General features: G+C 40.7%; 1 protein-coding gene across 1 annotated transcript; it reads right to left on the bottom strand.

The window, feature by feature from the left end:
- Positions 1-8,306: 8,306 nt before the first annotated feature.
- Positions 8,307-25,136, bottom strand: LOC117289162. The gene is made up of 14 exons (XM_033770159.1): positions 25,070-25,136; positions 19,455-19,694; positions 17,842-18,099; positions 17,382-17,639; positions 16,745-16,843; positions 15,360-15,464; positions 14,193-14,456; positions 12,313-12,423; positions 11,108-11,191; positions 10,391-10,636; positions 9,700-9,771; positions 9,638-9,667; positions 9,198-9,290; positions 8,307-8,563 (listed from the first exon to the last, which is right to left on the bottom strand). The coding sequence occupies exons 1-14, from the start codon at positions 25,134-25,136 to the stop codon at positions 8,307-8,309; spliced, it is 2,184 nt and encodes a 727-aa protein (XP_033626050.1).
- Positions 25,137-27,302: the final 2,166 nt, after the last annotated feature.

Genomic DNA, 27,302 nt, shown 5'->3' with positions numbered 1-27,302 from the left:
CGGCAATGCTCTTCTCTACAGTCTTCCTAACAACCAGATTTCCAGACTTCAACGGCTCCAAAATACTGCTGCCCGCATTGTGACACTGTCTAGAAAATCGTGTTCTATCACCCCCATTCTGAAACAACTACACTGGCTCCCTATCTCTCAACGAATCATCTTCAAGTTGATGCTCATTGTCCACAAAGCTCTTAATGGCAAGGCTCCCCACTATATTTCTGAACTGCTTCAAGTTTACACTCCATCAAGGAATCTTCGATCAAGTTCTATGCTTCTCCTCATTGAACCCAAGTCTCGACACTCATGGGGTGACAGGTCTTTTTCTTCAGCCGCGCCACGCATCTGGAACTCTCTACCACTTAATCTTCGATCTTGTCTTTGTACTGCAAAATTCAAGTCTCTTCTCAAAACTTATCTTATGTCACAGGTTTTCAATGACTAATTTTGTTGTGTCTGTTTTTCTTTGTGTTGTGTTTTGTTTTTGTTTTGTTTTTTGGTTTTACTGCGCCTTGAACACCCAGCAGGGTGGATATGTGCGCATTTACAAGTCTTATTATTATTATTATTATTATTAAAACATCAGACATCATTATTTGTTAAAAATGAGAACTAAATTTCGACTTTGAGAGTACAAACTTCTTCTGATAGCGCCCTCTTCTGAATCTCCACCGGACAGAGAACCCTGGGGTGACCGGCGTTTTTTTTTGTGTCGTGTTAATAGTTGGGTGCATCTCTATTTGAAATTAACATGAGCTATTAAAAGGAGGTTGGTTCAAAAGAGGGCGCTATCAGGAGAACAGAATCTGCGCAGATTCTCTTGCCACTCCGTCAAGGGCGGGAACAGACAGTGCGAGTATAAACAAAACATGCTGCTGATGAGCTGCTTCATTGTAGTCTGAACATCTGACCTCACACTTTGAGGCTCCTGAATAAACGTTCATTTCAAACACAGTCGAACACTACATACCAATGGGTGCGTTCGATAAGCTTCCCCGGGTCGACCCCGATCTGCCCCCGCCTTTGAATAGCTTTGACGTCATTCCAGGGGTTTATCTGGTGTGGCGCTTCCGCCGTGTTCAGTTTTCAGGGACTCAGAACGGCACTAACAATTGACTACTTTCGCTTGCTGTGCGCAGGCGTCGCATGACGTATTTGGTCATTCGGAAAACTGAACACGGCGGAAAGTTGAAACCGCCACCTGGTCAGCCCCACGTACCCTGCTTGTGGAGCGGGTCTATTGGGGCTGGCCCCAGGTGCATGTCGTCACCACGAGAGGGGGTGTGTGATCGTTCGACTAGCTATTGTCAGAGGCTCACCCGAGTAGCTCCCGTGTGTCGACCCGGTCTGCCCCCGCCACGTTCGAATAGCTTTGACGTCATTCCAGGGGATCACCCGGTGTGGCGGTTTCAACTTTCCGCCGTGTTCAGTTTTCCGAATGACCAAATACGGTAACATTACGTCATGCGATGCCTGCGCACAGCAAGCAAAGGTAGTCAATTTTTAGTGCTGTATTGAGTCATCCGTGTTACTCTCCGGTAGCTGTCATGGCGGCGTCCACGAGTACAACGTGCGGCGATAGCGTGGATCGTATGAGAGAATTTGGTGTGGCACAAGCAGTGTGACCTGCTTACAGCTCTACGCATGAATACATTGTACGTGTAAAGATAGGGCAAGAGAATGTGACTAAACATAAAAGAATCGTAATAATAAACAATTTGGGGTCACTGAGAGAACTACAGTACTCGCCAGGGTACTCGAGGCTGTATTTTTGTCTGGCTACGTCACCCGGAAAACTGAACACGCCGGAAAGCTTAAACCGTTCCAACAACGTGGTGAAATGTCCGGCTACGTCACCCGGAAAACTGAACACGGCGGAAGACTGAAACCGCCACACCGGGTCAGCCCCAAGTTCCCTGCTTGTGGAACGGGTCACTTGGGGCTGGCCCTAGGTGCATGACATCACCACGAGAGGATGAGTGATCGTTCGATAAGCTCTTGTCAGGGGCTCACCCGAATGAGCACCGCGGGGTCGACACAGGGAAGCTACCATACGCAACCCTACAAGTTCAAGCGGGAACTGTAGTGCGCATAATACACACGTGGACGTAAGCAAGCTTTCCATTAATGTGTTTTGATTGGTCCAAGATGATGTTTGTCAGCTTCACCCACATCATCTCGGACCAATCAAAACACAGATAAGTAAAGTTTACGTCACTTCACACAGTCGCCGTTTCTAGTAAAACTAAGACATATCATGTGACGCGCTTTAAACCAATGAAAATGCAGAATATTTGTTTTATCAATATGTCCATGTATTGCTTGAGTGATTGTAAATGACACGTCGCCACTGCATGTTTATCGATTTCAAAATGTTATACCTCAAGGTTATGGCGGTTGCTGATCAAACACCAAGCATTCAAGATTGAATTCAAAGTTGTATAATTTAAATTTCACACCAAATACCAAGATGTGTTTCTGTACCCTTTTCTAAAAATTTGATAATATGGTATTCTAATTATTATTATTATTATTATTTATTCGACCAATACAAGGTACAACAAACAAGTTACAATAGCACAAGACAGAACATTAACGGGGAAAAAAACAATTATAAAAAAGCAAGAAGTAAGGAAAATAAATACAGAATTAAATAAAGGAATAAGTAAGGTTAAATTAAATTAACTTAAATAAATTATTTGAAAAAGAAAACAAAAGCAAAAAATAAACACAATAAGAGGGCGGCTGAGGGCGGAGCATGCAGGAGGAAAACAGAACCAAATGGGAACGACAACCAGAAGGGATAAAAAACAAAGACAAATCATGCGGGTCAGGGGTAACAAAAGTAAACCAAATTACTGTTGCTCGGAAGCATGCTGCCCCACACATGACCAACAAACACAATGAACTCAGAATCAACAAAAGGGAAGGGAAACCAAACGGGGATCGTTCACGACCTGCGTGCAAACAAATTGAACATCTATTACGCTGTGTGATTTAAACAATGATCCTTAAGGAGGCGGAGAAATGTCATAAGAGGACAAATTACAGCAGCTTCGCGAATGACGGGTGGTATCGTGTCCCACAATCTGGGAAATCGATGGGAGGGTAAATGGAACAATGAGTCGGTACGAGCTGAAGGATGGCGGAATGTGAGTGAGTCACGATGACGAGGATTAATGAAAACCCCGGTAAGAATGGATTCGCAGTGAGCAGTGCCATGTTAAACCTTGAACACAAAGGCACTGAGCAAGTAATTACGCCTGTTAGTTAGAGGATGCCAGTGAAGATGCTGCAATCTGTCCTCATAAGACATTACTCCGCGCCTTTGTAGCCGGATAGCAGTTCTTTGAACCCTTTCAAGCTGATTTTGTTGTGATAATGTAAACGGATGCCATGCTGGGAGACCATACTCTAAAATTGGGAGAACAAGAGATTTGTACAGTGAGAAAATTGCGTTAGTGGAGGACCCTCTAGCAACTGTTCTGATGAAACCTAATCACCAACTTCCCCATCCCCCTACAAGCTATAAGTCACATTAGCTTCTTAAACTACATGACATGTTACACGTGCTTTTGGCGTAATTTTATTAGGATGTTGGCACCCCCTCTTGTGGCCCATTTACTTCATTGGTTATCTGATTGAGTGTGATTTACACCGTTGGCTGCACTTTTTCATGGTTCCCGCGAAGGCCCACAGAATTGCAACCCAACGATAAAGTACCAGCGAAATGTATGGGGCACTAACACGGACACACACATTCATATCCATGGTAACACAAGACCACTCTATGATTTAACCATTACATGGGGAATTTTGGCGAAAGCCGAAAAAGCCGAAATAAATACATTCATAGTTGATTGTTTCCATTCTTTTTGTCATGCTAGTCAAACAATGTTGCAGTTTACTTGAATGGACCATCTCGATGTCATTCACAAATGTTTGGATTTCACAGGGCTGGTGTCAATTCGCGAATGCTGCGACCAGAGGTGCGGTTGGTACCCGCTGCCATCTTTGGTTCCTCTGTTTCACTGAACTACACCTTCTTGGCCGAAGTTCGTATTCCCCCATCCCCCATTGTTCATGCGGAAAAAAAGTAGTAGATCTCCCAAAGTATGCAGTTACACTCTAAGACAACTGGTCATAATTGACCCGTATCTGGGTCTCGTTTGGCTTGACCCAATTCTTGGTCAGTGTGATCCAGAATCTGAGTCAAAATGACCCCCAAAATGGGTTAAACTGGAGCACAAGTCAGGTCCAAACCACTTTTCAAAAACAACTTGTTGGGTCACCCGAGTATATTGGAAGCATTCACATTTCATTTTCCTTCTTTAGTGACTGTGCTTTGTTGTATCTGCTCAAATCTTCACAACATCTTTCTTAAGCACATAAAAACGACCCCCCACCCAGCGTCCCCCTTGCTGTAGGTTTTGCTTCATTTAAAAGTGTCTTCTTTTCTTTCTTTTCTTTTAAAGAAATACCTATAGTCATTTCATGGTGTGTTTGCTGGTTGTAATTACTACCTTCATCTGTCCAAAGAGTTGATTGTTAAAGACACTGGATACTGTTAGTAATCGTCAAAGACTAGTCTTCACAGTTGGTGTATCTCAACATATGCATAAAATAACAAACCTGTGAATATTTGGGCTCAATCGGTAGTCGAAGTTGGGAGATATTAATGACAGAAAAAAACCACCCTCGTCGCACCATTGTCACACAAAGTTGTGTGCTTTCAGATGCTTGAGTTCAAGACCTCAAATTCTAAGTCTGAGTTCTTAAAATCAAACTCATGGAAAATTCTTCTTTCTCTAAAACCAAAGGGAGCTGTTTCCCGCAATGTTTTATCAACATCTCCCCATTTTCTTGTAATCAAGAACGATTTTATGATAATAAACATGTTGAGTAATTACCAATAGTGTCCACTGCCTTTTAATAAAAATAAGAGACAGCTTCTGGATGTTTTAATGTTTTATTACGGCCACACCACTCTGTTACTCATAAGCATACATTTACTTATATTGCATTAGAAATAAAGATCGTTCAAGTTTTTCACAGTGTGCTCAGTATGATCTGATTCCTCCGGGAATAAACCCCCACATACCCCTCGGGGCTAAAGTCGAACCCTTGCTTGGCATTGTCGGTAGTTGTTAAGGGTTTGATTCCCACCCGAGTAGAATGTAAAAAAAAACAAATTCCCGCAGAGCTCAGAACGATGATGTTGTAAACGAAATTAGTATACGTTTGGCACTCACTCTCAAATATTTTTTTTAATAATATATTTTTTATAATAAAAAATAAAAGTACAACAGCTTTCGATAGTATAAATCATTTTAAGAATAATTATTGTATAAAGAAATGTTATTATGCAAGCAATATGTCATCCCCCCGAAAAAAAGACGAAGAAAAAAGCAGGGAATTTTTGTTTGTAATATTCCAATTTACAGGTAAATTTTCACTACAGTACAAATTGCTATCAAAACAGGATTGAAATCAAACGATTTCCAGTTATTTTTTAGCAATATAATGCTTATTTGTCGAGATATTTAAGTCTTGACACAGTTTCACAAGAGAACAAATAATCGTGTTAACAAAGGACATGTAGAAATAAAAACCGCCTCATCTCTTTTCGGCTGAGACTCAGAAAACCTAATATACATCATTTGTTTCCCAATTCGGCTTGTTTTGAGGAGCAGCGAGTCCCCTCATTTTCACCATCTTGGTTTTATTTTATTAACAAGGATAAACAAATTAAACCCTCTTTCATTTGATCCACAAATGAATAGAATCTATTTGTAATCTTTCCCCAAAATGCCTTGTCATTTTATTCTGTGTTTGTATTTCTCTAATGTATTTCTATTTTGGAATTTTAAAGTTTGGACAATTATTTTGCCTAGGGGTATTTAAATCAAACAGTGACGTATCTGTGTACAGAGAAAGAGTCCTATATAGGGCTAGTATAATTATTCGCATACTTTGTGCCTGATAAGAGAAAATTCCATGACATCGCATAATAAAGATTATCATATGTGATTGTCGATGTCCTCTCAGAGTCACCATACCCTTCGCATTATTATATTTAAACTCCGTGAAACAATGGTTGGCATCTATTTTCAAACTATGGCCGTGTCAGAAACGGTGATATCGGCTACAGCTATACGTCTACGGCTAGATGCGAACGCGTCTGTCAGTGTTCAAGAATAGACCCGCTGATCTGGCCGTAACTATGTCGAAGCTACAAGAGGACACAGATTTAGACTTGCGGAATGTTTTCAACGCAAATGGTATTTTAACTTGTTTATAATGCACTTGTTCACCATTTTAATGTAATTTTGGTATGTGTACACTTTTGAATTTTTCGTAATTATCGATTAAAAAATCAGGCCCCAACCGAAAGGTTTTGGAAAACTAAAAACACTTCTGCCGTTGAGAGCGCGCGTCAAAGGACAATGCCGCTGACGTCATCTCTTGGAGCATGCTTTGTTATGCCTCAACGCTGCAACAAAGCGGCTTTACAAATTGGAGCTCCCAGAGATGACGTTTTGAGAGTGATTACATAATAGGGCTTTTCGCAAATCTCTCAGAAAAACCCTGGATAAGGGCATTCAAAATGATTTGGATTTGATATACTATTGAAATCTTTTTATAGTCATATGACTCGATTTTCCTATTCTTGTGAATTTCAGCAAAGTTTACGACTTGACATATTCGTTCGTTCAAGCAGGCTTTTAAAAGTTCAATAAATGTATTAATTAAACAATACTAGCTGCAGCTTCCCTGGTTGTATCGTAACTTGGGTGTGGTCCCAGGCTGCACGACAGTTAACGGTTGTATGGCTTCTGACTGGCACCCCGAACAAAGATATTGATGAAAAAATAGGGAGACCGCCAGCATAAGCCTAGATAGCTCAGTTTAGTTGAGCCAAAGGTGCTCAGGAAGATTGACCAGGCCAGTTTAACCGAGCCAGAAATTCCAATGCGGACGCGACGACTCGGTTAAATCTCCCATCCGTCCGTGACCCGAAGAAGCTGTGTGCAATTCTGCCATTTGAGTACTCCTACATGTTATCGTTTGTAAATTCGTAAATACAAAAGGACAATACCTTCATCCGTTGAAGTAATAAACACTCTTATGATGTCCTACATAATTTAAAGCCTTTGGACACTTTTGGTAAACAATATTGTCCAAAGGTCCACACTTCGTATTTAAAACAACAAACCTGGGAAAATTTAGGCTCAATCGGTCATCGGAGTCAGGAGAAAATAATGGGAAAACCCACCCTTGTTTCCACACGTTTCGCCGTGTCATGACATGTGTTTAAAACAAATCCGTAATTGTCGATATCGAGAGTTGATAATTGTTTAAAATTTTCTCAAAAATTAAAGCATTTCATGGAATGTTATTTCAATAAAAGTGTTTTACCATTACCTTCTGTAAACCCTGTTAGTTATTTGTAGATCTGTAAATCTGTGAATTTTCGGTTTTTTTTGTCTGTTCCGAAAGTATCCAATGGCTTTGAACAAGGTTATCAAAACTGTGTTTGGATGTTTCTGTTTACAAAAATGTCTTAAGTAGGCCTACCTAATCAGTAAACGTATGCCTTTTAACCCTTATCTAAGTACAGATTGTTCACATCTTTTGATAAAACTCTGGTCATGAAATAAAGAAAAGTCTTAAAATACAGTTTCCAATGTTTAGATAAGTCATAGTATAAATTGTTTTCTTTATGGACGATACCCAATTCTACATCCATATGGACTGTAAATGGGGTTAACCCCTTTTCAGTCCCATGAGTAGATGGCAACTGCCACTGGAAAACAAAAACTAGCTGGTTTGTAACCCACAACTTGAAGTGGCATTCAGGCCTTGTGTTTCTGGCGACTTGCATACAAAACAAAAACCTATTGTTCGGTATATATATTTAATAACAACGACAGGGTGCAGCGACATAAATGGATGTCTTATCTTTTTTTCTAGGCCAGAATTTTGAGCATACAAACATTAATAATTTTAATTAGCGAAAATTCACATAATCTCTTGCACCAGCATGTTAATCCGAACGTCCCACTCTATATAGTCAGATTGTCTTTAAGATTGTTTTAAGCAATAAAGTTCCATTTGAAAAGTCAAAGTCAAGCCAAACATGTATATAGCGCCGTCTATAGAGACCACTAATCCAAGCAATGGAGAGGCAAAATCAAAACAAGTTGAACAAGGAGTGCCTATTTAAAGTAGTTTTTGGAAACAAAAAGGTCTTCAGTTGCAATTTAAATGTGTCTAAGGATAAAACTGCGCAAATGCCTAATGGTAGACTAATTTCCAGCGGGCAATGGGCATTGTGGTGTTGAGTGTTCTTCAACAGTCACCTCAGCAATGCTTAGAACTGAGTCGTCCATCAGGTCCATCTCCAAGCTGACGTACCTAGCTCTTAATGGCGGATCACATACAAAGGATATCATCGCTCCATCGTAGACTTGATCTGCAGTTACTATCGAGCCACATTGCTGGTTCTGCGTGTTGTAGCGTGAACTGATTCCAACACGTGACACGACGTCACTCGAGCGATTCCCTGAACAGGGGATGGTGAAACGGTAAAATAAGTGCATTGGAACAAAGTAGCTTGTAAGCCTATCGTGTAATGTATAGCAATAGGTATGTATTGGACATGCTGTGATTAATAATAATAATGACAGTAACCAACAATTATTAGAGGTTAAAGGCACTGGACACTATTGGTGATTGTCAAGACTAGCCTTCACAGTTGGTATATCTCAATATATCCATAAAATAACAAACCTGTGAAAATTTTAGCTCAATCGGTCATCGAACTTGCGAGATAATAATGAAAAAAAAAAAATCAAATTCGTGGAAAATTACGTCTTTCTCAAATTTTCACAGGTTTGTTATTTTATGCATAATGTTGAGATACACCAATTAGTCTTTGACAATAACCAATAGTGTACCTTGACTTTAAGGACACAGGTGTCACGACTGGAATTCGAACCCACACTCTGCTGATCATAAACACCCGATCTAGACCCGCTATAATGGTTGAACATTGAACACAATAGTTGACACCTTCTGATCCTTAGTTCACTTTGGCAACTTTGGATTTCCCTTGAAATCTTTCTTACAGGAAATGGTTGTGTCTCTTTGGAGAAAACTGCAATTATTTTAAAAATGTGATCTACTTGAAACCTTACCAAATGCTCCAAGCTCTACGCTGACACGCCCCAAACAGTGTGTGTCAGTCAAATCCACTTGCCACCATAGCTGGAGATCACCGCCCAAAGTGTCTAGCGATTTTTGAAAAGGAAATATTTCAATAGAGTGAAGCTCAAATGCAAAATGTTCAGACACATGTCAAAGAGATATTATGTTTGTGTCGTCTTGTAGCGTACTGCAATTTAACACTCTATGGAAATTATGACCCAATTCGACCTTTACTTACGGTTCAACCAGCATGTTTAAAGAGTTCCTTCAAAATTAACCCTGATTCCAAGTCGTGTTAAGCATGACCTAAATCCGGGTCACTGGCTAAAAATAACCATAAAGAAGTGGTTCAAACAGAATCTGATGAAGAAAGAAAACACTAAATGTTTTAGTCAGGATCAAGTCTGACCCAGGAGTGGTTAGATTGTACCTAGTATTTGCGATAAGCTCTCCTGGCTTTCTTACCAGTCAAAGAAAACGTATGTATGTCGCCATCTATAGCGTTGACTGCTGGGTACGTCGTTTGGGCGCTCTGTGTTGCAGATTTTCCCAAGACAGGAACATCTATTAGTAAAGAGGATTGTATGAAACACAGGTTAAAAGACACAAAACATTGTTTCAACCTATAATCAACACACATTGGACACCGCCAAAAATATAGACTTGACTCAAGTCCCATTCGCGTGCCAGTCTCAGAAAACTATTGCTTTGTGACGTTCTGCATCAACCTAATCCGCACGCAGGATTACCCTGCCCCTTACCCGGGACCACAAGGCTACAATTTTGACGGCGGCGTGTATAGGGATAACTAGCACGAGAACGGGACTTGAATCAAATGAAGGTACTGCTTTACCTTAGGATCGTAATTAACTACTACCGTGGAGTCAGTTCTTGAATTGTTCTCAACGTCTCGACTAGCTTGCTCTAGTCATCGTCGGGAGATTGTCTATAAGTAGCTTTAAATTATGATACCGCGGAGTAGATTTTTCATTGCTGAGAAGTCTCACGAACTCAGAAAAAATCTACTCCGCGATGTATAAACTAAAGCAAGACAAGTTCTCAAGAGAATTAACCGTAGGCATATACCAATAAAGTTGAAACAAACATGTGTTACCGCCAACCTTATAATAATTGAATTTGAACTCCATAAATAATTACAACTTATTTGTATGAATTATTCTACCTTGGTAACTTGAACATTCCAAATAGCTAAGCTCTTCCACTGCTACCTCGGCCACAACGACAGCATTCAGACCGGGATTGGGTAGATCTATGCTGATATACCTCGCCCACACCGGTGGGTCACATCTGAAGGCAACGACTCTCCTTTCTGCGTACTGTGCCTTGGTGACTTGCGAGCCGCACTCTTGGTTTTCAGTGAAGTTATAATTTAAACCAGCTCGTACATCAGCCCTGATGGTATCATATCCTATTTTCAGTGGACAGGGGAATAAATTATTGAATGAACAAATGAATCGAAAATGAGTTTGAAACCCCTCCCCCCTCCAACCCCCCCCCAAAAAAAAAAAATAAATAAAAATTAACAGTAGGCTACAATACTTTGTGTATATTTTTTGTATACAAAAATCTCCGAAATGATCTGTCAGTTCATAACTTTTTGAACTTCTCTGACTTTGATTTGAATTTGTTTGTGATTTCAATACTGTGGAAAAACAGTAAATACTCCAATAATTTCATTGGCGCGCGTTCACATTCACGCATTTCCCCTAAATTCAATCAAACAACGGTTTCTTTTTAGCTATAAATTCATTAAATTTCGTTTTCGTGCAAACATTATTATTATTATTTTTTTTTTCATTCCGAAGCGTTTATATCATTCTATTTCATTTCAAGGCAAACAAATAAAAAGTGGCGGACAATATTATTATTATATACATACCTATTCTGAGTGACACATCAATGAACCCCAAACAGTGTTCGTCCACCATGTCCATTGCCCACCATGGATGCGGGTCCATATAACCTAAAATATACATTAACATTGTTATAGATCATGGAGAAAATGTCAAACTACAATGTGGGGTTTCAGTTTCTGTCGGTTTCATACACAACTACTAAAAGCCCGAACCCATCACCCCCTGGCCTTGCACAGTATGACGTCAGAAGCCCAGACAGCGCCCTCATTGAGGTAAATGAAGATCTATAGACTGGTCCCCTGTCTTTTTAACTGCAAGGCATAAAGACATGCACTTGTCTCTACGTGTACACGACCAATGATTTTTAAACTTAAAAGTGAATAAACTAGCCAATATGAACTATAAGCTTTCAGTGTTGGGGTTGTGATTGGTCTGTTCCGAAGTGACGTGGTTTGATCAACCTGGGGGCCAATGTCATAGAGCTGCTTAAGCAACAAAATTGCTTAAGCACGAAAATAGCTCGCTTGTTTTACACATGTTACTGGCCAAAATTTCATGCCATGTACATTGCTTGTGACTGGTATTTAGCTGTTGTTTATTTAGCATAACAATTGAGTGGAGTCTTGGCCGGTAATCTGATTTTACTAAGCAAGGATTTGTTTGCTTTTACAAGCAAAATTGTGTGCTTAAGCAGCTCTATGAAATTGGGCCCAGCAGTTAGCTGTACTAACGATCGTCTGCTGCTGCGTGTGTATAACTTGTGTTAGGCCCCCATATAATGTTTTATATGGGTAATTGCTCAAAATAATTGTTAGCATAAAAAACTTACTAGATAACGAGCAACGAAGAGCTGTCGATTTATAAAACATTGCGAGAAACAATTGTTGAGAAAGAAGTCGATTTCCACTAACATATTTGAATTGAATAAGATACGCCAGCTAAGGTCTCGAATTCAAGGCATCAGAAAGCTCACAACTTGTGCGACAAGGGTGTTTTTTTTTTCTTTCATTATTCCCTTGCAATGTTGATGGCCAATCGAGTCTAAATGTTCACAGGGTTGTTATTGTTTGCAAATGTTGAGATCCACCAAGTTAGGATACTGGTCTTTGTTGGATATCTAAGTTGTCTAGTGCATTTTTAAAAATACCTTGACATAAACATGAGATGAGATAACTATATTACCCCCCCCCCTCTCTCTACATATATACCTAGGGCTTTATAGTCTTACCAGTGTGAATGAATGTGTGTACATTTCCATCTATAGCTGTCGTCGCACGATGTGGATCACTATAATTTGAACTCTGAGATACATCTTTCAACAATAGTGGAATCGCTTCAACTGAAAGGAATAGAAGAACGAAATTAATAATTAAAATGAAAGAATTCAGAACAAAATATTAATAGAATTATTTTGGTTTTACCCATATACCCCGATGCGTGTTTAAGTGCACTTTATTCTCAGTACTAATTTTCTGAAAAAAAAATAATTTTGAGAACAATATTGTCATACCTAAGAGAGACGTTGCTGTAGGATTAATAAAGGTGCTCCTTGGTGAAAAAACAACAACACATTGTCTATATAATCATCATAATTTGTATTAAATTAAATCTAAATAATTTCCTTATTTTTCTTTCAGTTTTTGCTTGATTAAAGCCATTATACACTTTCGGTAAACAGTATTGTCCAAGTCCCACACTTCGTGTATCACAACTTGTATATAAAAAAAAACAATCCTGTGGAAATTTAGGCTCAATCGGTTATCGGAGTCGGGAGAAAATAACGGGAAAACCCACTCCTGTTTTCGCGCGTTTCGCCGTGTTATGACATGTGTTTATAACAAATCCGTAATTCTCGCTAACGAGAATTTATATTGTTTTACCGTTTTCTCAAAAAGTAAAGCATTTCATGGGCTAATATTTCAAGAGAAGTCTTTCGCCATTACCTTCTGTAAACCCTGTAAATTAATTGTAAATCTATGAACTTTTTTTTTCTGTACCGAAAGGGTCCAATGGCTTTAAACCAACAATAAGATGTGAAGTACCATTAAGTATTAAACGGTGCTGACCTCGATAATACTCAACATAATAGGCCTATGCCCATGTTTTTTCGGCAAAGTCCCTAAAGCCTTAGCAATTGCAAAAACTACAAATATTCGTCCTTCAAGATAATTTTGGTCCTAAATATTAACGTAGATATTTGCGGTTTGTGCCCGATATTACAAATACCTACGTACATGTTTACGTAATTATTAAACACGATTTTGTGAACAGATCGTGAGTGATGTTCGATGTTTTCATGGAGAAGTCCTGAAGCCACTACTGTTCCGTTCTCTTTGCACATGGCCCGATTTCATAAAGCTGCTCAAGCACAAAAGTTTGTTAAGCAAGTAAATTCTTGCTAAGTAATATCAGATTACAGTCAAGACTCCACTTATTATGCTAAGTAACAGCATCTAAATACCAGTAATAAGCAATTTGTTTGGCATGACATTTTGGCCAGTAACATTTGTAAAATAAGCAAGCTATTTTCGTGCTAAAGCAAATTGTGTGCTTGAGCAGCTGGCTCAATGGCTCTGCTTACCGTAAGCAAAGAATCGTTGTTTGCGAGAGCAGAAAAATGGTTGGCGGGGAATTGGGGTTTGTGCGCGCGCGTAATCAACCTTACCCTAGGTATTCTACGTTTACACAGCTTAGCGCAGAAATTCCATTCAAGTCTTCTCACTTGGTGTATCTCAACATTTATGTATAAAATAACCAACCTGTGAAAATTGGAGCTTCATTGGTGGTCGAAGCAATGAGATAATAATGAGAGAAAAAAACATTGCGTGCTTTCAGCTGCTTGATTTCGAGGCCTTAAAATCTAATTGTGATGTCTCGAAATCAAATTCGTGGAAAATTACTTCTTTCTCGAAAACTACATTACTTCAGAGGGAGCCGTTTCTCACATGGTTTTATACTATCAACCTCTCCCCATCACTCGTTATCAAGTAAGGTTTTATGCTAATAATTATTTGAGTAACTACCAATAGTGTCCAGTGTCTATGAGGGAGTGGTGATTCGGTTGTAAGCAGAGCCATTTAAGTTTGGCCATGGGATTAGTGTATTTACCTTGATGCACCATCACACACTCCGTACTGGATACTCTATACTCTTCGACTGTGATTTCAGCAATCTCCAAGTATTCATCCGTAGTGTTAGGGTTCGTAGAATCTTTATACAGATGAACATACGACGCCCTCAACGGTGGATCACACCGGAATTGAACCACCCCATTGGTGACTAGCTGATCTGAAGCTGGTGACCCGCACTGCCGGTTACCTGTGTAGTTTGAGCTTAACCCAGCACGCGCCACCACACCAACAAAACGAGGATCTGTTATAGACAGGAATAATTACAAACAAATGATAGCCGTAGTTGAAAATTAAACAAAATACAGTGCTGTACATAAGTGTGTTTTAGTCAATATTTCAAAATAAATTATTAGATGATGAGGATGTTTTTACTCACACCTTGTTAATAAATACTGCACATTCGCGACCGCATAACCCGACCACCCGTACCACACCTTGGATTAGCAGCCAGTTTATAGGTTGGCCACTTTCTATAATAATCTTTTTAAATGTGACAATATCACAAGGGATTTTGTTACCCATTTTGGGCTCAGAATTTTATTTAAAGATGGTCTACCGGATGCTCTGAAATACTTATTACATTTTTCTGACATAAAAAAGAGAGATTATAACGAGTCTCTTACGGTGAGCTGATGTCTGACGAAGCTTCCGTAATTCTTTGCAGAAATCAGAAAAGCTAGCCCCTTTTCGCTCTATGAACTCGCCGTTGGCGGTGCCTTCGCATGTTCCGAACCATACGTCACAAAACAGACTGTTAAATATTGTATTAATTTGTGCACTGTGTGCGTTTACCGTTGTCTTGTTTGGATCGTCCCCAGTTTGCTTTTAATAGCAAGTACATGTGTTTGTGTCATGACGAACAAAATGTGCGCTTTTACTGGATTTTAGATAAGCAACAGAAACTAAAAATAATTCAATTTCTCTTCAAACAAATTACTGACTGCGCTCAAACATCATTTTGCTCTTACACAATATTTTCGCTTGAAATCATCGGTTTCCATTCTGACCAGGGAATTTTCCAGTGTCCAACTAATAATTAATGTTGGCGATGAATGAATCAGACAGTCCAAATTAAACTTTACGAAGAAAATGCATGTATTATTTCTAGTTGGTTTCTATTTCCAAAGTTGTGGCAATCAATTACCTGAATAGTCGTTACCAATGTGCCTTCTGCGAGTTACGTTGATTCTGGCCAAACAGTGTTCACCATTCAGAGCAACTCTCCACCATGGATGTAGATCATTACGTGCTGTAGAGTAACAAGTATAATATAACATTAACAGGATTCGGGTATTTTTTTTGTTAAATGTCCACAGATTTACATTTACAGGGTTTGAAGATAATGATAGTGGAAAGCTTCCCTTCAATGATATTAACTAAGGTTGTGTGGTTTTTGAGAAATGAGTAAAAAAAGTCACAAAATAATGTTGGTCTCATGAGACCAACATTATTTTAGCATGTAAAATTCCCTTAACCAGTTTTGATTTTACACCAAAACCATAGCATGACTGGTTAATACGTTTTACATGCTAAAACCGAGACGAAAATTATTACTTTTACTAATTTCTCAAAGTAAAATTTCAAGGGAAGCTTTCTACTATCATAATCTTCAAAAAATCTGAGGACATTGTGCTTTTTGTTAGGGAAAAAGTACATATACCCTTTAGCAGTGGCTTATTATTTATAGCACCCAAATCCGTCACTCAGTGACGCCCAAGGCGCTTCAACATGTAGATACAAGGTATTTGTGGGACCATGTTTGAATTACGAGGTCTACTCCTTTTACATAGCACTATGTTATGGTTTACAAGGTGCTGTGGCGCAATATGTTGCAGCCTGCCAATCCAGCCAGTAACATCAGGGCGAATCCCTTCTCTTTTCGATATTAAACGTGCACTGGGTTCTTTTGCGTGTGTTACACAACACACGTGACCAACGGCTTTACGTCCCATATGAAGGACAAAGCATTATGGTTAGGTGTCTTGCTTTAAGAACACTCGTCTATTATGTTGTCAGCAGCAGAGTGTGGTTTCGGGTCCCGGTCATGACACCTATTTTCCATTAGCAAAGGTCGTTAACAATAACCAGTTATTAATAAGTTTGGATGGAATAGATTCTGCTGCACCTCCAGGGTCATGGCGGCCAACTGCGGCCTACATAAGGGGTAACCTTGTTTCAATTGAAAACGCATTCATCTGAAGTCCGCACCATTCCCATCCTCTAGAAAAACAAGGCGCGCCTAACTTACTATGAAAGACTATTAACTGCATTATGCAAAACACAGAATTTTTTTCCATTTTTTTTTTCCATAATTATTTCGGACCATGAAGCAAGGAGGGGGTTGGCAGACCGGATAATTCGGATAAAACACAAATACGAATTTCAAACATAGGATAAAAAGTAACATTAATTGTTGTGTCTAATTTAGTTGTTCTTCTTGCTGAACCCAATTTGTACTCATTGTTTTGCTCGAACTTGGGTCGGCAGACAAAATACTAAGATTTTAAGGGAATATGCATTTGTTTTTACCTGTGTGTGAGAATGTATCATTTCTACCATCAATGGCTGCTCTTGCGATCATATTCCAGTTGGAGCTTTGCCGTGCAGATGTACCGTTTAGAGACACACCTTTGAAGTTAAAATTGAGTTCAATGTGGTAGTTATTATACTACTACCCATAATAACAATTATTATTTTGGGGGATAATCATCCTTACTCGCAACTAAGAACTGAATTGCTAAGGACGCGGCTACAACGTGTTCGAGAAGCAGGCATGCAAGGGCGCCTCGCGCTGCCATCCACATCAACCCATTATGACCACGAGGCACAGCAAAAGATCGAAAGTGTTTGATTTTTCTCCCGAGGAAGGAAAACCGGATCGTCTGGAAAACCCTCGTGGCATAGCAGAGAACTAACGCACAACTCAACTCACTATGGCCCTCTCATAGGGACCTCTCACATAATACGAGAACCAGACTTGAATCAAGTCTACTCCAGGTTCCGTTCTCTCGTCTGAAACCCTGAGCGCGTACGCAATAAAGCACGCGCAAATTGTCAAAATAACTGCGCGGCCAAGCTAGCCTGCTGAACCGAACCTTGAGCTTTGAGATGAGTGTCATTAATTTTATAACAACATTGTTTACATTTTCTTATCTTCTACACTAACCTCGTTTTACTACGTATATGTTGAAAGTACAAATCTGCGAATTTCCAGCTTCATCTTTGGCTCTGTAAGTGATGATATGAATTCCCTTGGTGAAGTTTGGACCCTTGTCTGGTGTCTCATTGACTACAGTAGGGTGAACCCCTGAGTTGTCTGTTGCTGTTGGCTCATTCCATTCAACTGCCACAGAGCTGACCCCATCGGGTATAGTCTTAGTTATGTCTCGAGGACATCCGGAAATGCGGGGTTTGCGTGCATCCTCTGAGAATCAGATACAGCATAATAACACAGCATTAATGTAAGGCGCACTTTACTGAAAACCGGTCAAAGGCGCCGGTCTAGTAGAAGCTTAAATTAAAGTCAAATTGCTGTCAGTATGTTGGGAAAGCAAGCAGGAATAAGTTTGTTTTGAGCTTCTGTTAGAAGAGAGTGAAGTCCAATTAATACCAACAAAATTTCTTACCAACTGAAATTTGAAGTTTGCATGTTGCTGAGTTTGCAGCTTCGTCTGTTGCTTCGTAGATGATGACGTATTTGCCGATAGCAAAGAATGATCCATTACCAAGTTGTGAACCTGACACCAGGGTGATTGTAGGTGGCACTCCAGAGTTTGCAGTAGCAGTAGGGAGCATCCATGAGATTGATACGCCATTAGCATTTTTGGTGATCTTTTTAGTGATCGCAGGAGGGCAGGTTATATTGGGAGAGATGCTTTCAACTTCTATATAAAACAATTGTAAATAATGTACCTTAATAAAGACAGTTTACAGACTATGATTGGTCAAAATCCGACTACGTCGGGATTTAACTTGTGATATAAATATTAATTTTGGGTTTTACCCATACACCGATGTGTGTAAGCACTGTATACTCAGTACTTTCCCGAGTCCTGTGACAAAATACAGCAAGTTACTCGGGTGGGATTCGAACCCACGACCCTTGCAATTCTAGAGCAGTGTCTGTCCAACTAGACTACCGAGGTTGCCCGGTAGCTAGAGGCAGTTCGAATCCTATGTTTTGGCAGCGGGGACCGGTTCTGAAGACTAGCAAAGAAATGGCCCCTAAACCAGCATACACTGGGTGCGTTCGATTAGCTTCCCCGTGTCGACCCCGGTCCTGCCCCTGGTACGTTCGAATAGATTCGTCGTCATTCCAACGGCTCACCCGGGTTAATCAAAAGTTCCCTGCTTGTTGAGTGGGTCACTTGAGGCTGGCCCAAGGCGCATGACGTCACCAGGGTGAGTGATCGTTCGATTAGCTCTTGTCATGGACTAACCCGAGTGAGCACCGCGGGTTGACAGTAAAATGTGGCCCTTGAACATGTGTACCACATAAAAGCAAACCAACAATTTACCGTTTTGACCATTTGATTTGCATGAAAAGGTATTTATTAATGGGAATAACAGTGTGAAGACCCAGTCTTCGCTTAGTGGTAATGACCTTGGTTGGGTTGGCCACTGTTAAAATGATTCCTCCATGGGTATGGTAACAACGTTTTGCCAGCTCATAAAAATTAAACACAACATGTTGACGACGAGGGCGCACTGCTATACGGCTTGTTTGATAGTTTGCACGAGAACTGGACTTCTGGGCCCAATTTCATGGCTCTGCTAACCGTAAGCACATAATCGGCGCTTACGGAAGTAGTGAATTCTGTGCTTACGGGAAGCGTATTTCACGGGTTAGGGGCGAATTTTGGCTTCTGTGCGTGCGTACTAAACGTAACTAGGCATTCGACGCTTACAAGGCTAGCACAGAAATTCGGCGCTTGCACGTAAGTGGGGAATCGTGATCGTAAGCGCGGAATTCGGCGGTAAGCAGAGTCATGAAATTGGGCCCAGTTGGTTTAAGCTCTTGGATCCGTTTTGGATTTGTTGCGTCAAATCCTGAGCCGATTGGACTATGTGTTTAAAGAACACTTATTTAACAGAAACAATATAACCCTGACACTCATGGACGACCCCCAGACCACATTGACATGAAAACAAGTATTTTCAGAACGATGAGCAGCTGACTGAGGGTACCAACATTATTAATATAATTCACAACAGTTTGATTATAATAGTACGATTTTACCTGGGCAGTTAAAATATCCCTTAATCTCTTCCACATCGTCTGTAAACATTGGATTATCGGTATACTCTGGTTCCTCGTTGCGGTGTGATCTCATCATGCTTACACCACCAGGCCTGAGGCTCGTACAGGCGCAACGGTCGACTCTCTCTGCTGGTTTAACCCATCGGAGTTTACCCTGGCGGTCTTGTTCTTGATCTAGGTAACACACTTTGGCAGCTACCTCTGAGCATCCAAAGTAAGCTGTTAGAAATATAAAAACAATATACAAATGATAAGAGATGTTAAATTTGCATCGGGGATAAAGAATATTAATTGTTTTTTACCCATACACCGATGTATACTCAGTACTTCCCCGAGTCCTGTGAAAAAAATATCACAGGCATACTCGGGTGGGATTCGAACCCATGACCCTTGCAATTCTAGAACAGTGTGGTGTACCAACTAGACTACCGAGGTTGCCCGGTAGCTAGAGGCAGTTCGAATCCTATGTTTTGGCAGCGGGTATTATAATATACAAATGCATTGTTCATCCCATAACGCCAATTGAAAGTTGTCTTGTAGTATAATGGCTCTATGAGGAATTGATTATTTTTTTTTTAACTGCTTACCAGCCACATGGAAGGTGGTTTTAAAGGATTCGGGTACTTTTTGTAACACAAAACACAATGTCCACAAATTTACACTAAAGTCACCTGGAAATAAAAAATATTCTTCGTCAAACATTAGCGTATAATATGTTTATGAACAATAAAATATTTATTTGATTAGTTGTTTGTGACGATTTGTATGTTGAAAAAATAGATAAAGTTGTTTTTGGGGTCACTCCACTTTGGTGTTACTCAGCCATTGTATAAAACAACAAACCTGTGCAAAATTGTACTCAATGGGAGACTTTTGGGACGCTTGGTGGCAGCAGATTTACCGGGTAAAATCCATTGTTCTTTGCATTCCAAAGTCTCCACTTGGTCGTCGAATGGAGTTAGGAGAGAATAGTGTAGTTGCCTTAAATTGAGGTCTCCAATTCAATTCAAATATTTTGATGAGAAATTGCTTCTTTCTCAAACTATCAACTTCTCTTCATTGCTCGCTAACAGTTATTTGTGTAATTACCAATAGTGTCCAGTGCCTTTAAAGCCATTATACACTTTTGGAAATAATAAAAGTTCACAGATTCACAAGTTCACAGAAGGTAATGGTGAAATACTTCTCTTGAAATATTATTCCATGTAACGCTTTACTTTTTGAGAAAACATTAAAACAAACTCAATTCTCGATAACGAGAATTACGGATTTATTTTAAACACATGTCAAGACACGGCGAAACGTGCGGAAACAAGGTGGGTTTTCCCGTCATTTTCTCCCGATAACACTTACTTTAAAGAACCTGTGTATAACCATATTGGAATCATCTGATGTACAGACCCCCCCCCCAAAAAAAAAAAAAAAAAAAAAAAAAAAAAAATCTTATTTGAGCGAACTGAAATGAAGAACACTGAACATCAGTCACAAACGTCTGCACTGAGCTCGGCCCTCAATGGCAATTTTACTTAAAGGAATACGTTGCCTTGAATCGGTCGAGTTGGTCTTTGAAAATCGTATGTAACCGTTTGTTATAGAATGCATATGATTAGAAAGATATTAAAAGTAGAATATAATGATCCACAGTTTGGGTGGTTCTGAAAAAAAACCTTGGTTTCAACTCGACGTTTCGAACAGTCATGCTCTGATTGTCTTCATTAGAATTTGGGCTCGAACAAAGAAACATTGATTGGAGCAGGATCTGAACCAACAACCTCCGCATTAACGTGTCAGCGCTCTACCAACTGAACCATCAAGCCAACCGCGTCCATATAATTTTTTTTTTTATCGGGGTCTCAGTCAGATGCCAAGTAGTACGTTTACTCCATTATAAAGAGAAATTATTTAAGAGACGGCAACTACTCAAGACGATTGCTTCACCTTCAAAGTCATCGTCATCAAATTATTACCAAAACTGCATGCAAAGCGATGGTTAATTATTGACAATATTGACTGGTTAAATTCGTGAAACACTAATAACACGGTGTCGAGATAGTTGGGTTAAAAGCTCCCCTGCTGAAGATGTTTGCCTTACGGCTTCGAGAAAAGAATAAAACATTTATTTTGACCTTGCGAGAGACCAAGGTCCCAATAAAGCGCTATACAAATGTTGTACATAATGGTTAAATTTATGATAAGAAAAATATTTGTCTTCTTCTTATAATTTTCTCATGTATGTGGATCACGCAATGACGGCAGTCTTTGGGAAATAACCTCCTCCACCACTCTTACCCTCCGACCCACACCCCTGAAAAAAACCACAACACAACATAACGCGACGCAACGCAACGCCACACAACACAACACAACACAACACAACACAACACAACACAACACAACACAACACAACACAACACAACACAGCACAGCACAGCACAGCACAGCACAGCACAGCACAGCACATCACGACACGACACGACACAACACGACACGACACGACACGCCACGACACGACACGACACGACACAACACATCACAGCACAACACAACACAACACAACACAGCACAGCACAGCACAGAACAGCGCAACGCAACGCAACGCAACGCAACGCAATGCGACGCGACGCGACACGACACGATGCGACGCGACGCGACGCCTCACAACACAACACAACACAACACAACACAACACAACACAACACAACACAACACAACACAACACAACACAACACAACACAACACAACACAACACAACACAACACAACACGGCACGGCACGGCACGGCACGACACGACACGACACAACACATCACAGCACAGCACAGCACAGCACAACACATCACAGCACAGCACAGCACAGCACAGCAAAGCACAGCACAGCACAGCACAGCACAGCACTGCACGGCACGGCACGACACGACACGACACGACACGACACGACACAACACATCACAGCACAACACAACACAACACAACACATCACAGCACAACAAAACACAACACAATACAACACATCACAGCACAACACAACACAACACAACACGGCACGCCACGACACGGCACGCCACGACACGACACGACACGACACGACACGACACATCACAGCACAGCGCAGCGCAGCACAGCACATCACGACACGACACGACACGACACGACACGACACGACACGACACGCCACGACACGACACGACACGACACAACACAACACAACACAACACAACACAACACAACACAACACAGCACAGCACAGCACAGCACAGCACAGCACAGCACATCACGACACGACACGACACGACACGACACGCCACGACACGACACGACACGACACAACACATCACAGCACAACACAACACAACACAACACAGCACAGCACAGCACAGAACAGCGCAACGCAACGCAACGCAACGCAACGCAACGCAATGCGACGCGACGCGACACGACACGATGCGACGCGACGCGACGCCTCACAACACAACACAACACAACACAACACAACACAACACAACACAACACAACACAACACAACACAACACAACACAACACAACACAACACAACACAACACAACACGGCACGGCACGGCACGGCACGACACGACACGACACGACACAACACATCACAGCACAGCACAGCACAACACAACACATCACAGCACAGCACAGCACAGCACAGCACAGCACAGCACAGCACAGTACAGCACAGCACTGCACGGCACGGCACGACACGACACGACACGACACGACACGACACAACACATCACAGCACAACACAACACAACACAACACATCACAGCACAACAAAACACAACACAATACAACACATCACAGCACAACACAACACAACACAACACGGCACGCCACGACACGGCACGCCACGACACGACACGACACGACACGACACGACACGACACATCACAGCACAGCGCAGCGCAGCGCAGCGCAGCGCAGCGCAGCGCAGCGCAACGCAACGCAACGCAACGCCACACAACACAACACAACACAACACAACACAACACAACACAACACAACACAACACAACACAACACAACACAACACAACACAACACAACACAGCACAGCACAGCACAACACAACACAACACAACACAACACAGCACAGCGCAGCGCAGCGCAGCGCAACACAACGCAACGCAACGCAACATAACACAACGCAACGCAACGCTTCGCAACGCAACACAACACAACACAACACAACACATCACAACATAACACAACACAACACAACGTAACAACAACAACAAAACAACAACAAAATAACAGCACAACATAACTACGACATTACGGGGAGCCTCCGGCCTCTATCAAAATTAACTTAATTTAACCACCAGCCTATTCTATTTCGCACGAAATTGAATGCTACTAAAAAAGGGTCATTCGGTTTAACAAAATAATCATTCAATTTAACAATTCATCGAATTTGCATTCAAATTCGCAGGAGTGTTTTTGAGGCGTGTGTTTAGTCATTCAATTTCATTTTGAGGCAGTCAATTCTGATATTTTGTGCAGTCTTAAAAACGCTTGATTAACTTGTTGCTTCCTTACACGAATGTAAAAGGCATGCGGTTAATTTGTTGGCACTCTTGAACATAATAATATGCCAAGATGTCTGGCCCGCCAACAGATGGTTGGTGAATATTTACAAAAACCAACAACTGGAAAAAAAACACAAAAAAAACAACAACAACATTCAAACACATTCAAGTCAGGTCTTGGTCATTTAACCATTGAAGGTCTCCCGAAAAAAATAAAGAAGAAAACAACTCTTATTGGGTCCAAGGTAAAGTCTACTAAATAAGGTTTGCTCGATTTAAAAGTGAAGGTACGAAACGGTTTGCCTTATACAGTTTATCTGTTTAGTCGTATTTCTTTAGTCGTACTTATTTGAATCCTCGGTGAGCGAAGCTGATTGCCTCTTTACGAAATTGAAAATGTTTAAATCAGCAAAATCTCTAGTCGAACCAGCTTTGCTAAATTGAATGATGATTGTGTGTCATTAAAAAGAATGAGTGTGCTAGGAACTTGAATGCCTCAAAACGAAATTGAATGACCTAATTCTGAATTTGAAACGCAGTAAAAACCGGAGAGGCAAAATAGCTTTAATTCGAACGCATGGAAATTAAATTGGCTGCTCATTTGCCGAATTTGACCGATAAAACCTATAGTTGTATTGTGTTAAATTGAATGGCTTAATTATTTTACATCTCTTGGGCTTAGAAATAACGCGTTTCCTATAATCACCAAATAAACACCCTAAAGCAACCATGGTGATGTGTTTAGAACAACAGTTTCAAAAGTACTCTTTTTACAGTGGTACTGGAAACTGGTTTGAAACAGCTTTATTGTGGATGAATTCAAATGGGTAGCATTAAGACAGTGGACACTAATGGTAATTGTCAAAGACCATTCTTATCACTTCAAATGCCAAATAAACGGCTTCAGTCCCGAAGTAGTTGAGTAAGAATTTACGGTCTTTCACCAAAAACTACGTTACTTCAGAGGGAGCCGTTTCTCACGTTATTAACAGCAGCTTTCCATTGCTCGAAACCAAGTAAGTTAGTGCGTACAATTATTTACCAACTTACCGATGCCGATTGATAACAAAACCATAGCAGACATGATCCTGTCGATGCTGTCCCCCAGGATGGCCATGCTGCTCTTAGTTCGACCACCTTGCGTCCAAAACTGACCACTCCAGAGATACCTAAGGGGAGTCTTGACTTAAAACAAAACCCCCGAGCAGAGCATGTGTGGGTTACGTCGTTGACCTTTAATTCCTTCTCTACCTTCCCCCTCGCAACGGCGCTACAAAACGGGCGAGTTCATTCGGTTCATGGAGGGAGACGACAAAATGCAATTTTGTTTGATTAGCTTTTGTGATTAGTGAAGTGAACTCTAATCACATCATTATAGCTATAAGAGTAATTTATAATGCAATTTATCCGATGAAAACGTGGCAGTACTGTTATGATAATGCCAACAACTTTCTTAGACCCCATAAAAAATCTCACTAATAATAAGGGAAAAAATGTGCAGTGACTCGTTCTTTCACGGCCGTTTAGAACCAGCAGGGTCGTTCCCGTGTGATAAAGGCCCAAGCCGAAGGCGAGTGGTTAAAAGGCGTAATAAAATAAGAAATAGTCTGTAAAACTTATCCGTTTCCGACGTGCTTGAGCTCTTCATGTCACTATTCCTGTACATGTACATGTACATGTACGGTGTTGCATTGTTATGACTGAGACGGCTATTTCCGACAGTGTCTGGCTCCGTTCGTGTGCGTGCGCTAAAAGTTTTGGTGCAACACGTTCTAACTTCTCGTTTTCCTTCTTCACACACAGCGCGGCCAACTAACCGACAGCGCCCGTAACAAGAAACGTCTTGCACCAAGACTAGCGCGGAGTATTTGCTCACAACCGGTTATAATCACTGGTCATTTTCGAAGGTTTAGACACCCCCATGTGACGCGCTCTCCACAAATAGGAATAGCGAAACTGTCTGAGGTATTTATGAATTGTACCGCAAAATTCAAGTCTCTTCTCAAAACTTATCTTATGTCACATGTTTTCAATGACTAATTTTGTTGTGTCTGTTTTTCTTTGTGTTGTGTTTTGTTTTTGGATTTTGTTTTTGGTTTTACTGCGCCTTGAACACGCAGTATGGTGGATATTAGCGCATTACAAGTCTTATTATTACTATTAATACTATTATTATAACAATTAAAACATTATAAGTAAAACAATAACAAACATTACATAAAAACATCGCACAAAGGGTGCCAGACTAGGCTGCAACAGCAACCGATTGACCACAGAAAGCTGGTCACACTCTGTCACAACTCTAAATTTACTAGAACATCTTAGATGGGGGGGGGGGGGATACTGGTGCTGATGGTGGGTTGGTTTGTGTGGGATGGGGGGGGGGGGTGGTTTGATTATTATTTAAAACGGCTTTAAATCACACATACAACCGTCTGATGAAATCAATTTTTTCCCCATTTCAAAATACCCTCATTGTGTCTGAAATTTCTTGGACAGTTGTTATTTGCACCTTAAGAACATTCGATGAGGCTTATTAGAAATTTCATCGAAGCTATATTAAATAAGTCTATCTGGTACAAGTAAACAAGGACCCGCAGTGGTTCTTGCCAAACTTAAGTCCGTCCATGTTTTAGCTCACAGTCAAACAGAGTTGCCAGCGTTTCATTAGCAATTAGTATGGTTGAGCACACAATAGAAATAAAACATACAAGATTGATCAATTTCCAGCGTTACAAAACAAGCAGCCAGTCGAGACTAAATAAATGAATATTGTGTCAAATAAAATGACAATGAGACAATATAGCGATGATGGTACAGGCATAATAAGTGAGGTCAGGTTCGCGCTTAAATACGCATGAATCTTTAGACTTGAATCAAATCCTGTTTTCGTTTTCGTGCGAGAAGTCCTGTTTTCGTTTTCGTGCGAGAGGTCCCTTAGCATATCCACCGTCAACAAGTAGTTATTGTGGTCCCGAGAATGATTCAAGAACTCTCACTGGATTGAGTCAAGTCTATTGCATCGTCGGCACTCCACGGTGTGGTTGATATACGATACCGAATCCTCCAAAATCCTCCACTCAGTGTTTACACCAATACCTTTGGACTTTGATAAAATGCAGCTGCTGCTTTCTGTTTCCCATTGCTGACAAATTGCCGTGTGAGTCTGATGAATGAAGACTAACTAATAAACAAAACATGACCTTTGTATAACGAAGGTTACATCATCTGTTATTGTTGTTGCAACGAAAGCTTGATGCCGTTATTTATGTAATTAGATAAC

Source organism: Asterias rubens, chromosome 4, assembly GCF_902459465.1.
Source record: "Asterias rubens chromosome 4, eAstRub1.3, whole genome shotgun sequence".
Taxonomy (NCBI): domain Eukaryota; kingdom Metazoa; phylum Echinodermata; class Asteroidea; order Forcipulatida; family Asteriidae; genus Asterias; species Asterias rubens.
This window is presented reverse-complemented; position numbering and strand designations above follow the sequence as displayed.

Bases quoted from the DNA above. Each gene is read 5' to 3' on its own strand.
- LOC117289162 (XM_033770159.1), bottom strand. From the start codon at position 25,136: ATGGCCATCCTGGGGGACAGCATCGACAGGATCATGTCTGCTATGGTT. The intron at 19,695-25,069 runs GTAAGTTGGTAA...TATTTCTAACAG, and splicing joins TTTGTTATCAATCGGCATCG to CTTACTTTGGATGCTCAGAG. The intron at 10,637-11,107 runs GTATGTATATAA...CACTGAAAATAG, and splicing joins TGATGTGTCACTCAGAATAG to GATATGATACCATCAGGGCT.